General features: G+C 43.3%; 1 protein-coding gene and 1 pseudogene across 16 annotated transcripts in view; both read left to right on the top strand.

The window, feature by feature from the left end:
- LOC108081755 (transcriptional regulator ATRX homolog) overlaps positions 1 to 14,051 on the top strand; it is a 596,348-nt gene that overhangs the window by 429,864 nt on the left and 152,433 nt on the right. For 15 of the 16 annotated variants that reach the window (XR_011444416.1, XR_011444415.1, XR_011444417.1 and 12 more), the window contains one exon: positions 13,123 to 13,244. The exons of the other annotated variant lie outside the window; for it this stretch is intronic. Coding sequence is in view for 11 of the 15 variants with exons in the window: in XM_070283643.1 (XP_070139744.1) it covers positions 13,123 to 13,244 (122 nt within the window). In the remaining 4 variants the exon portion in view is untranslated. Of the gene's footprint in view, positions 1 to 13,122; positions 13,245 to 14,051 lie in introns of those variants that run through there. 16 annotated transcript variants of the gene reach the window in all.
- LOC108085803 (uncharacterized) lies at positions 8,383 to 8,744 on the top strand (annotated as a pseudogene).

The raw sequence follows: 14,051 nt of genomic DNA, 5'->3' as shown, positions 1-14,051 counted from the left end.
ATCTCTTTGGCGCAGGTATATGAGACCCCAAGACCCATTCGACAAAGCTGCGTATCGCACGCTGAAAACAATCTCAAAAAGCTTTTGTATGAGACAAAGCGCGAATATTTTGATGAGATGCTCCTCAACGCTGACCCCACCAAATCGAACGGCTTCAACCTCTGGAAATGTAATCGGAATATTAAACGACAGCCCATCCGAAAGATCACCACAAAGAAATCTGACGATACATGGTTCAGGTCTGATTCAGAGATTTCACTAGCTTTTGTGGACGAACTAGAGAAACGCTTTCAGCCTGTTGACCTCGCGAACCCCGAGGATATTGAAGAAACACTAGCCTTCATAAATGCCCCCTCCCCTGAAGCGGTTCCGATCCAACATGTAAACCCAGAAGAAGTTTATCTTCTTTATTCTTCCTTTTATCTTTTATCTTCCTTATTCTTCCTTCAAAGTGAACGGACGTGTTTTTTTCTTGCGCTCCCGATTTGTGTAGAATTTGTCTAAAAACCTCCGGGGTTTACTAACAATTAATATTTGGTGTTTCAAATAATTCCCGTTCACTTCGCGTGTGCATGCTACTTGTTTAATTTGTGCTATTTAATTCAATTTAAATTGCATTTTAGTTTGGGCTGCTGCGGTTGCTTTGCATTTTGCTCTTTTTGCATTCCCTTTTGTGCCTTTAGCGTTTGTTGTTGTTTGCGTTGCCGCGACAGCTATAAACGGTTCTACTCAGCGCTTATCTCTCACTCTCCTGCTCGTTGCCCCCCCGCTCATCAAGTGCCGCTGCATTTAATCACTTGCGCCCTCTCTTAAATAGCGAAGTACAGTGGTAAGTCGTTATAATGTCCCATAATATGGTCTGCTTCGCCAAAAACTGTAAGAAAAATATTACTTACGGTGAACTCACCATAACCTGTTGGCTGTGTGACAACATAGTACATGCCAAGTGCATTGGCGTTGTTGCACGGACAGTAGATGACGTGGCCAAAAATATCGGCGTACGTTACTGCTGTGCGGCCTGCCGCGAGGTGGAGAGGGAAATGATGTCTTTTATGCGGCAAACCAGGGGTGGTTTTAAAGAGCTATTATTGAGTTTTCGCAAAACTCAAGATATGCTCTTGGCGCTTGATACTCAATTTAATAGCCTCAAGCTGTTAAATGAGGCTCCTAGGCGCAAAAAAACCGCAACTGGTGGGCAGCATATTGGCGGATCTCAGCCACCAGTGATAGGCACTGCTCAGCATCCTCCCTCGACTCTGCCCCCGACCCCGGGACAAATTCCAAGAATCCTGAGATCGAGCGCTAAAAAAGATTCGGTATCCGAATGCGTCGCGGGTGCGACCGTGCCCCCGGTGTTGCCCAGTTCCGTTTTGTCCACTGGGGGGTCCCAACTGTTGTCTCAGCCCTCTCAGAGCCCTAATCCCAGTCCCTGCCAGGGTATCAGGCCCGGACTACCGGCCGAAAGTGGTATGGCGGCTCAGTCTGCCGTGCCAAAACCCCTTACGGCAATTCCACCAACAAAACAGTTATTTGTTTCTCGGCTTTCCCCTGATCAGACATCGGAAGATGTCATAGCTTTTATCCAAGGCAAAGTAAAAGTCGATAGAGGAAAAATTAAGGTGGAAAAATTTAAATTTTCTTACCCCAGGAACATTTCGTCTTTCAAGATAAATGTTCCTGACGAAGTCTTTGGCACTCTATGCTCTGCCGAAACCTGGCCACAGTATGTGGTTGTCAAAGAGTTTGAAGGTACGAAAAAGAAAAAGCGGCCTGTAGGAATTACTCTTCCTAGGCCAGATTTGCCCAATGCTCCGTCTACGTCTTCCAATTCCGTCCCAAAAAACTAACCAGTTCCCTTGGTATTTCCTATCAGAATGCAAGAGGCTTACGCAGTAAGCTTCCTAAATTGTATTCCGACAGCGTCGCATTTGCTTCCCAAGTTATTGTGTTCACAGAAACCTGGTTAAAGCCGGAGATTCTGAGCTCCGAAGTTTTTCCAGCTGAGTTCACAGTATACCGGCCTATCAGACGTGGGGGAGGTGTCCTTATAGCGGTCGACTCCACTCTTACGTCCGAATTAATAATTTTCGAGGAATCCAACAAAGTTGAATTCCTTTGCGTGAAGCTATCAGTTAATGGTAGTTCCATTTTTGTTACATGTTCCTACATTCCTCCATTGTCGGAGCTTCCTATTTATTGGAACCATCTTTCCGCTATTCAGTTGGTCTCCAAAAGACTTTCGGATAGGGACCATTTAGTAGTTCTTGGTGATTTTAACATCCCAGGGGCTATTTGGACCCTAGATAATTCCACTAACACTTCTTACGACAACACATCATGATTTTATTGCTGGCTTGTTTGACATTTCGCTGTCCCAAGTCAATCATGTTCGAAATTAATTAGAGCGCTTGCTTGATCTTTGTTTTGTCTCAGATCCTGAAAGAGTTAGTTTAGCTAGGGTGGCGCCCCTGACGCAACCCGAAGATCCCTATCATCCCACTTTCAATGTGACTATCGACATGGGGACTGTTTCACGGAATAAATCTGATAGTCCAGCCCAAGAAGTCTTCTGCTTTAGCAAGACAGATTTCGTACGGCTGAATAATTTCATAATTAATTACAACTGGTCCGATCTATACACATGCACTGACATGGCGGAAGCCGTGGGTATTTTTTATCGCACTATGAACTCATTTTTTATTGACTGTGTTCCGTTATACTGTCCGTCTACATCAAACAAGCCTCCTTGGTTTACCAAAGAGTTGACCCGCCTCAAAATTAGAAAATCAAATCTATATGCTAAATATCAACGTACTCGTTCTCCGATTGCCCTATCTAGTTATTTATCAGCTCGATCCACTTTTACTGTGTGTAACGCGCAGTGCTACAATAATTATTTGACTCGTTGCAGGTCCCAGTTTTCTGAGGACCCAAAACAGTTTTATAATTTTGTTAAATCCAAACGTAAATCCATTACTCGTCCGTCCTCGCTCTCTTTTGGTAATTCAACAGCAGATAATGATCAGGCAATAGCCGATCTTTTTGCTCAGTTTTTTGAAACCACTTACTCCAACTCAATAGACCCAAATCAGGCTTATCCTTACATCATCCCCAAATCGAACCAAATCTTCAGTCCTACCATTAACGAAAGCTCTCTTCTTAGGGATCTTCATCGTGTTAAGCCAGTTTTTTTACCAGGTCCCGACGGAATACCAGGCTGTGTGCTTAGGAATTGTGCCGAAGCCCTGTGCAATCCACTTCTCAAATTGTTTACCTTATCCTTAGAAACCTCCCACTTTCCCCTTATTTGGAAGGAATCATTCGTTATTCCTCTCCACAAAAAAGGTAGCAAATTGGATGCCAACAATTACAGAGGTATCTCTAAGTTGTCGGCCATCCCTAAACTGTTCGAAAATGTTATTACTCCTCATCTGCAGCACCTGTGTAGGTCAATTATTTCTCCATGTCAACATGGTTTTATTAGGCGAAGATCAATTACAACGAATCTGTTGGAGCTTACTTCCTTTATTATAAAGGGATACCGAAATAACTTTCAGACAGATGTAATCTTTACTGATTTCAGTAAAGCATTTGACTCTGTTAACCATTCCCTTCTTGTTCGGAAACTCGATTTAATGGGATTCCCGACTGATCTTCTTAATTGGATCTCAGGTTATCTAAATGGCAGGACGCAGAAGGTCCTTTTCGAAAATAAACTATCTAATGTTCTTAGGGTTACATCTGGCGTCCCACAAGGGAGTCATTTGGGTCCCCTACTGTTTACATTATTTATCAACGATCTGCCCGAAGTTTTGACCAACTCCAGAGTACTTATGTATGCTGATGACGTCAAGCTTTGTGTGCAATATAATGATGCTACTTGCCAATCAGACTTACAGACAGATCTTAACAATTTTCAAACATGGTGCTGCGTGCACCTATTAAACTTAAACGGCTCTAAGTGCAAGCTAATGACATTCTCCCGTGTCACTCCTAAGCCTGCAACTTATACGCTAAACGGCTGCTCTTTGGAAAAAATTAATATAGTTGATGATTTAGGTGTCCGGCTGGATCCTAAACTCGACTTAATCGATCATATTTCGTGCATGGTGAATAAAGCCAGGGGTGTGCTTGGTTTCATTAAACGGTGGTCGAAGGAATTCAATGACCCCTATGTTACAAAAACGTTATATACTTCACTTGTTCGTCCTATCTTAGAATATGGATCCTGCGTTTGGAGCCCTCAAAAGAACTTCTTACTTTTCGCTTTACGCGGTTTAAACTGGGATGCAAACCAGAGGTTACCGTCTTATTCTAGTAGACTCTTACTAATTAACTTACCCTCCTTATCTAATCGTAGAACCATGCTAGGTATTACATTCATATACAACTTAATCCGTGGTGACGTGGAAAGTACTGACTTGCTCGGTCAGCTAAATTTTCACGTACCAATAAGAAACACTAGATCCTTTTTACCATTAGTTTTGCCCCACTGTAGAACATTCTTTCAACTGCATGAACCCTTTAGAGTCCTCTGTGCAAATTATAACGATTTGTACACAATAGTATCTAACGTTGATAGCCTCCGAAAACTAAAAACTTCAATCTTAACCTACTTACGCATGCAAGCAACCAATCCGGCAGTACGCCAGTAGTAGTCTCCCCGCATCCTTTTTTTTTTTTAGTCCTTCGCGTTTTACTAATTACTAACAGAACAAGCACGTGCTTGGTGTCGCAAGTTCCACTTGATATGTACTGTACATAGTGCATCAACGTCTTGCAATATCTGAAAGCTACATCCCAGTAAAGCGACGGGATTCGATGGCATTGACAGCAGAATTGCCAAGGCTTTGCCTAAAAAGGGAATCTTGTTCCTTGTTCTCCTTTTTAACTCCATGCTTCGTATCCACCACTTCCCCTCTCAATGGAAGTGTGCTGTGATAACGATGATACCAAAGCCAGGAAAAACGGAGAGCCTTGTTGACTCATACCGACCGATAAGCTTACTACCCACTTTCTCTAAAATACTCGAGAGAATAGGTATACCTTAGTAGAATAATGAGAGTAAGAAGCCATACCCGACCACCAATTTGGTTTTAGGCAGCATCAAGGGCCCAGAGCAAGCACATCGAGTCGTCCAGCACATTTTAAATGCTTTCGAAAACAAGCAATACAGCTCTGCTATTTTCCTTGATGTCAAGGAAGCTTTTGACCGCGTGTGGCATGATGCCTAACTTTATAAGTTGAAGTCCCTACTCCCGACTGCCCAATTCCTTCTATTAAAGTCATATCTGCACGATCGTAGTTTTATGGTCGAGGTAAGAGGGGAAAGATCAAGCATTCGTATTGTTCGTGCTGGCGTTCTGCAGGCAAGCGTCCTGGGTCCAGTACTGTACACCCTGTTCACTTCAGACCTACCATGTCCTAATGAACCGGGCACACTTCTAGGCACCTATTCTGACGACACTGCATTTCTTGTTAACTCCTCCTGTCGAAATGAAGCTTCAAGGATTACCCAGTAATTTCTGGACTTATACGGCAAGTGGACCAACAGGTGGAATATTGCTATAAATAATAGAAAGCCCTGCACTGCAACTTCACTCTTAATGGAAAGATTCTCCCTAGGGTTGATCTCCATGACATCGCCACCCCACAAGCACCCCAGGCGCAGTCATTCATTTTCATTTATTTATTAGCCCAGTGCTACAAGTATACAATACGTATTATTAATGCCCTGGTCACTTGGGTTAAAATTAGACAGGATTTCTACTTAATACCTAGTACATTTAATTTATATATAAACTAACTAGTAAGCCCGGCGAACTCCGTTACGCCACCTTCGGCAAATTATCCGTTTAATTGAAGTGCTCTTTGGAAAACCACATTTTTTGTAATGTGTTGTGGTTAATGGAATTATCTAGGCACCAAATAGCCTCTGGGATGTTAAAAACACCAAGAACTACTAACTAAGTAGTCCCTATCCGAAATTCTTTTAGAGACCAACTGAATAGCGGAAGTATGGTTTCAATAAATAGGAAGTTCCGACAATGGAGGAATGTAGGAACATGTGTGATAGTCCGATCTAGCCGGTATACTGTGAACACAGCTTGAAAAACTTCGGAGCTCAGAATCTCCGGCTTTAACCAGGTTTTTGTAAACACAACACTTGGGAAGCAAATGTGACACTATTAGAGTACAATTTAGGAAGCTTACTGAGTAAGCCTCTAGCATTCTGATAGGAGATACCAAAGAAGTTTGTTAGTTTCTTGGGACGGAATTGGAAGACGTTGAAGGCGCATTGGTCAAATCGGGCCTAGGAAAAGTAATTCCAACTGTCATTTTTTTCTCTTTCTTTGCTTCGAATTCCTTGACAATCACATGCTTTGGTCAGTTTTGGACAGAGCATAGTTTGTCAAAGAATTCCTCAGGAACATATATTTTAAAAGATGAAACTGTCTCGTTGGTGGTATTGCCATAAGGGGTTTTTTCAAGGCAGGCTGATTATCCGCCTTACCAATTTCGGCCGGTAGTCCGGGCCTGACACCCGGGTAGGGAACTGGGGCTCTGAGAGGACAACTGTTGGGGCCCTCCAGTGGACAACACGGATATGGGCAACACCGGGGGCACGGTCTCACCTGCGACACCTTCGGATAACGAATCTTTTCTAGCACTCTATCTCAGGATTCTTGAAATTTGTACTGAGGTCGATGGCTATGTCTAGGGAGGCTGCTGTTAGGAGCCTGCCATGCTGCTTGGGATCCTCTTAGATGCTGCACACCAGTTGATCTTCGTGTGCTCACGCGTTGTCTCAATCGGGCATTTTTCCTTAATACATTTCGTCTCTCCTCGCTTAAGTTATGTGAACACACTTGTTGCTGGCATGCATGCCTTGTGCGGAGACCGATGTTCAAACGTCGTGCTTTTGGCATTTTGAACTATAGGCAAAGTGGTTAATTTAACCTTAAATCCACATAATTTTCACAGTTCAACTTACCAGCTTAAAGACAAATGCTGGTGTTCAATTGAAATGTTAGGAAACGAATAACTTTTTTTTTTTGCAAAACCATGGAAATCGGTTGTTGCGTTCTGGAGTTATGTATATGATATGGGTCTATAGGCAGAGTGGTTAATTAAACCTCAAATCCGCATAATTTACACAGTTCAACTCACCACCTTTTCTGTTGCAATTATTCTTGAAAAAGACGCTGAAATATATGAGGAAGAAGAAGAGGACACTAAGCTTGCCTCAAATGCTACAAATTCCCAAGGCTCAGATGCACAATTTGTATTAGTAAACCATTCGAAAGTGCCCAATATTAAATTAGTTAAAATCGGGGGGTCATTTATAAAAAATAGGTCAAGTAGGGTATCACAGGTGCCGCTGAAATGCGTTGGCGTCGTATCATTAACTGGATAGAAGCCGAAGGACTCAAAATTATCTATAAGGTGTCTTTCCTTTAACAGATTACTGTTAAAGTCCCCTGCTAAGATGACGTCTGTGTACGCCATAGATAAGTCGGCAATCGTTGTCAGTAGTGGCTCGTATTTAGTCGTGGAGTTGGGTCGGTAGATACAGCCAATCAGCGTATTTATATTATTTTTTCAACATATATCCAAGAACAAGTACTCTAATGGACAATCACTGGGCTGTCTACATTTAACAGTACATTTAAGAGTTGTTTTAACAAAAATAGCTACCCCTCCCGCATGACCGACGCGATTCGAACGATACACAGCATATCCATCACACGACAATAGTACATCACAAACATTAAGTGAGAACCACGTCTCAGACACACAAATTACATCTACATCGGAATTAGTAAAAAGAAACCGGAATTCATCCATTTTTCGCAATAGACTTTGCGCATTTAGATGAACAACTTTGAGCCCGATTTTATGTTTACTAATAACTTTTATCAGGCTTTTAGTTATGGAACGCCTTACTTCATCCTGCACTGGAAAATTTGGCTAAAGTTTGGAATGCAAGCTCAATATCTGCAAAGCAATTTAGGAACATAGAAGTATAAACAAACAACAAACGATAAAAAAATTCTAATGATAACTTAACTAAGAGAAAAAGATAAAATTGATTAAGAGCGAAAGAGCGGCTCACCTGGAAGCAACACACACCGAAGGTAGCAGCTTCCTGTCGTGCTAAGCTTAAAAAGCTATCTGGTTGCTTAGACCAACGAGCAAGCTCAGCCTTGGCAATGTTGCTGTTTAAGTCAACTGTTGTGCCTTCGATGACTTACTGACTCCAATTGTGGGGCATGGATTCTGACTCGAACGTCTTGAAGGTCAAAAGATTTCAAAACCAAGCTCTGCTCATGATTGCTAATGCCTTTTGGTACATAAGAAACAATGTGTGACAACGTTTATAGTCAGCTGTTTTATTCACGTAACTTTTACTTTTACTGGAATCGTAACTAAATTGTGCTTTAAAGAAATGGTTCGACCCTCTCTCGTCGTGCATATGGCCAAGCGAGTGCCCCTCATCCACTTCCGCAAGGGCGGCGGTGGAGCGGCGCCTGGCGCCCAGTCCGCAAACCAGCAGGCAAGTTCCAAGCCAGCGGGAGGCAAAAAGTTGGTTGGCGGTCCCGCCATCGAGGATTACTAATTGCCGGCCCACTTTGCACGCAAGCCCATCGACCCGGAGGAGGCGGAGTACATCAACAACGGTGGACCGCCGAAATAAGCAACTAGTGTCCCCCGCTTGTATAATAAAATTGTGTTGAAACTCATATTGTCATTGGTGAATTAGCAATCGCCACCCACCATCATATATCACACATGTTTAGTGTTTATTATTCAAAACAGAATTAAACTACATAGTGCACGCCAAGTGCATTGGTGTTGTTGCACGGACAGTCGACGACGTGGCCAAAAACATCGGCTTACGTGGAAAGGGAAATGATGTCGTTCATGCGGCAGACCAAAGGCGGTCTTAAAGATTCAAGATATGCTCTTGGCGCTGGATAATTTAATAGCCTTAGGCATTAAATGAGTCTCCTAGGCGCATAAAAACCGCAACTGGTGTGCAGAATCTAGGAGGATCCCAAACACCAGTGGCAGGCTCTCAACAGCAGCCTCTCTCGACACAGCCCTCGACCTCGAATCCTGCTTTTTGCGCTTGCGTCAGCCCGTCTCTCCAGCTCGCTTTGGAGCGTTCTTAGGGAGATAGGGACGTTTTCTGTTCTTTCACTCGCCAGTCCGACGCCTTCCTTTGCAAGTTCGTCCGCGGTCTCGTTACCGTCTATGCCTTGGTGGCTGGAAACCCAGTAGATCCTCACTGACTTAGTCGTGCTAGGGCTATCTAGTGACTCCCTGCTTGCCAGTACATTTTTGGAACTGATCGCTGATGATTGAATGGATTTTATTGTCGCTTGACTGTCTCCGAACAAATTGACCGCCTTATGTGGACGGTCTATGCTCTGCGCAAGCTCTGCTACTTTCCTGATGGCGAATACTTCCGCCTGGAATATACTGCAGTAGCTTGGTAACTTATATGACAGCCTCAATTCAGAGTCTGAACAGTATATGCCCGCTCCCACTCCTCCATTCATCTTGGAGCCATCGGTGTATATATTGAGGTTTTGAGCATGGTCCTGGCCTGACTTCCAGTCATTTGGTCCCATTAATACTGTTGTGTTTATATTCGGGCACGTTCTGGGTATCATGTAGTCAGATGTACTGCTCATGTCTCGACCAATTGAACTGTGCCCGAACCCTTGTAGCGACCAGTTTCCTTATGCAGCCAGACGTTGTGCCGCCTTTCCTGCTGTCAGTTGCGCTTGGATATCTAGGGGATATATGATATTATGCTTTCGAGTGCTTTGGTGGGGGTTGACCTCAGCGCTCCTGATATGCAGAGCAGTGCCTGCTGCTGGGTTCTCTCCATAAGGTTATTATACGCTTTCTTCTCCATGGCTTGCCAGCAAACTAAGACTCCATACAGCAATGCATTAGAGCGGGTGAGAGACCCAAGTGCTGTTAAGCATCTTTTTGGATGCATATAGCGCTATGGTGGCCTTTTTCACCCTCTCTTCTACATTGGCCATCCACTTCAGCTTGCTGTCAAGAGCAATGCCGAGGTATTTGACTTGTGTTTTTGGGGTCAGCCTGTTCTGTTAATTTTCGGGGGCATCCATTGCGGCACCTTGTATCTCTTGGTGAAGAGAATGAGGTCCGTCTTATCCGCATTGATATTAAGTCCCACCTTCTCCGGCCAACACTACGGCCACCGACGAACACTACGACCTCATATTCCTAATTGTGAAGGGCTCTCTCAATAGTAGCTAGCGACGAATATAGTGCCGTCTCCACTGATTTCCCCTTTGTGTAGGCGTGCTGGTTGGTCGACAGTAGTCTCCCGACATCTTTCGTGATGTATAGGTCCAGCAGCTTTTCCAGCGTTTTAAGTAGAAATGAGGTGAAGCTTATCGGTCTGTAATCGTTGGGGCTCAAATGGCTGCACTATATACTGCTGTATATATTGCGTAGAGCCCTTGGGTGATCACTTGCTTGGTCATCTGCAGCATGGCTGGAAATATTCCATCTAGTCCTTGTGCTTTTATCCTCGCAAAGGAGTCTATAGCCCATTAGATTCTACAAGAGGATATAAGATCTTTTGTGAGATGCTCTTCTCCAGTTGCTAAGTCCTGGTACTTATTTGCATCGGGTACCTCAGTGCATCCTGGGAAATGCGTATGCATTAGTGCTGTTAGGGCCTCTTAGTTGTCCTCAGTACACTGTCCGCGGTGGCGTTTAAGGTGACTCTATATTGCAGAAGAAGTTTCTCCACGAGTTTCTCAGCGCCTTGCGTATTTCCTTCTAGTAGTCCCTTAGTAGGACTTTATATTCCTCATTGATGATATCATTTTTCGCCTGCTTGGCGCTTTGGCAGAATTCTTTGAGTTTGTTTCGTCGGAGTGAAAGGTCCTTATTCAATCAGCGTGGCCTGGATCTCTTTCTCATGTCCGATATTGGGTATGATGCATCTAGCAGTTCTTTGGAGAGGGTGTCTAGGGACTTTTCTATGTCTTCCGTGGATTCTACTATGCCCGAAGGGGTCGCAAGCCGTGTCGCGATAGTCTCCTCGAACTTTCCCGAGCTAGTATTCCGGGAATTCCTGAAGACCGATTGTTTTGGAGAGTGTTCGAATGCGTATTGGAACCGTATGTACTTATGATCTGAGAAGGATGGTCTCCCAAGGACTCTCCATTGATTCCAAAGTACCTTGTCCCCTTACAAGAGTAAGATTTAGCACGTTATAGCAGGTAGAAACTACAAAGGTTCCCCACGTTTGGTATACTTAGGTTGGTTGAGAGTCTAAGAGTGACTCACCTCTGTCGCTTATGTCGCGGCTCCACCATACGCAGTGATGCGCGTTGGCGTCTGCACCCTTAAGCAGCTCGTCTTTGGGCTTCCTTCTACCAAGCTCCTACGTTCTTCTGGTGAGGCCCTCCTGCTGTGTGCCATATTGCAGGAAGCTTCCAAGAGGCGCTTCTTTCCGCTCTCTTACATCACTACTGTGAGGTCATCAGAGCTGTAGTGAGACATAAGGTTACCGTGTAGACCCTTCCGTACAAGTACGGCGGTTCTATTCCAGCTTACCATTGGTGGATGGAGCAAATTGTAATTTGCGGACTTTAGTCCGGCGATGGCATTGCCTGAGGCGATCCATGGCTCCTGGACCAAAGCTTTGTCGGCGGATCCTTGCTCCATGGCTATGAGGAGTTCCGCCGACACGACCTTGCTCTTATGGAGGTTGATCCGCAGCAGCTTTAGCGCACGGTCCTCTTGGATTGCGATGGGAAAGATTTCCTTTACCTTAGGAATGGATGGGATTAGCTCCCTGTCCACCACCTTCAGATTGGCTCCCACAACGCCTCCAACTGACAGACCGCTTGCGGAAACCACTTTCTCGTTGGGTCATCCAGCACCATCAAAGGTGGGCAATGGAGCTTCGGGGTCTCCTCCATCTGTGCAAACAATGACTCAACGAGCCGCGCATGCACCGTCTTCCACCGCTCCTCGGTCATCTCGCCGGCTTCATCGCTGCGGTCAATGAGTGCCACGATTAAATGTCGTTTGGTCACCTCCCTGACTTTTGCGGTCTTGTTGGTTCTTCGCTTCTTCGTCTTTTTTTTTTGGGTGGGGGGCCTCCTTCTTACGCACGCTCTGCCGCTTGCTCCCCGGTGAGGCCTTACAGGCGCTATCGACTGAGCGTTGCCTTTTGTTGCCAAGCGTCTCCGTCACCTTGCTTGCGAATCTGCCCGGTGATCTCATGTGGGGAAGTTTGGCGAAGTAAAGCCTCCCCTTAATGAATGTACCTGAGTTATGTTGTTTTTGTGTACTATTACCTGAAGCTACCTAATTTTCCCTTTTTTGTTGTATGACGCCTACACCGAAAACCATTTCAACTGTGAAGGCTCATATCTTCCACAAAAATCCTTGGCTAAGCCTCCGGCGGACTTGTATGGTTAAAAACGATTTTGCGATAATGAATTTTCCTATTTTTGCAACGGCTTTTTTTCGAGAGGCGCTACTGTGCGACGGTTCAGCATCAACAGCCTATTTAGCCATGTCCGTCTATAAAACTGTCAAATTCTATGCAAGCTAGACCCTCAGTTTCGAAGCTACTATTTTTGCTGCTATTTACATATGTATGTCGGACGGATAAGATCCGAAAACTATATTATATAGCTGTCATAAAAAAATCTGAAAATTTGTAGAACAAAATTATAGCTTCACAGTTTTTTCCAAAATATTTAGATCTATCTTCAGATATGATCATTTTGTATTATTTAAGAATTTAATTTAATTTTTTTTTTAGTCGGATAATTAGCATAAGGACGATCGGCAAATGTACAAAAAAATTTTAATCCGTAAGACATTCACAATTGTAACTGTTTACCTGTAAAAATATAAATATATAATAATGATCTAATTGAAAACTGCAAGGGTATACAAACTTCGGCGTGTTAAAAAACTTTCTTTCTTGTCCTTAATAATTTAAAGTTTCTTTGGTCGATTTCCATTACAATCGAATAGTTAAATTGCAAAACTCAAGAAAATTCGTATTTCCCATACATATAATAACATATTTAACATTTTCAGGGTACAATGGAAGAAAAGGTGTACTCCCGATCCGTTACAAAGCAAGCAATGAGCTTCCGAGTTGTTGATGAGCAACAAATTGACAGACATTACAATATGGCGGAGTTAGCAGAACTTTACACGTAATTATTATCACCACTTTATTTGTAAACAAACTTTATCATAATATATTTACGTTAATTATAGCTACGTCAAAGCAAACAAAAGCTAAGAAAACGTAGGAAATAGCTTATATATTTTTGTACAGTATTTATTAGTAAAAATATTTTCAGTTATATTATATTACACAATGATTGAAAATTATATTTAAAAGCAGACAACTGCGACGACTTAATTTCCAAGTTTCTGCTGCAACTTCTCACGATCGACGACTTAGAGAGACCAACATTTCTTTTACGCTGCCATCTCATCTCTCGCTCTCTCTGTTCAGTGTCGTTTAATGGTTTTGTAAACCCTGGTCACACTGCAAGAGTGCGCCTTCCGCTGTCCAGTGTTACCCGTCTTTACCTTTATATTTTAAGTGTCTATATCAGTCATGCCCAGCCCATAGCTCTTGCCGCTCGCATTGTTTTTGTAATTGCTCTTAGGCATAGGCAAAGCAATCGCCGTATACATGCACGACTCACTCCATAAGCAAAGCAGATTACACTAGCGAATTCTCTTCATTCTCAGCGTCTTCGTTGATCTCGGCAAAAAGACTTTTCATAGGCTTCACCGTTACCGTTGGATCATCGAAAAATGTACATCGCGAAAAATCAGTTGTATTTTGCGTTGCAGGCAAGATGTTTGATATTGCAGAAACTAATTTCTTTTTTTATGAAAATTGCTTTGGTGAGCCCCAATGCATTGTTTGCTTTAACGAATTAGTAAATAAAAGGAAGTTTAATTTTCAAAGGCATTTCACAACATATCATTTACTTTCATTTTTT

The sequence above is a fragment of the Drosophila kikkawai genome, chromosome 2R (assembly GCF_030179895.1).
Source record: "Drosophila kikkawai strain 14028-0561.14 chromosome 2R, DkikHiC1v2, whole genome shotgun sequence".
Classification (NCBI taxonomy): domain Eukaryota; kingdom Metazoa; phylum Arthropoda; class Insecta; order Diptera; family Drosophilidae; genus Drosophila; species Drosophila kikkawai.
This window is presented reverse-complemented; position numbering and strand designations above follow the sequence as displayed.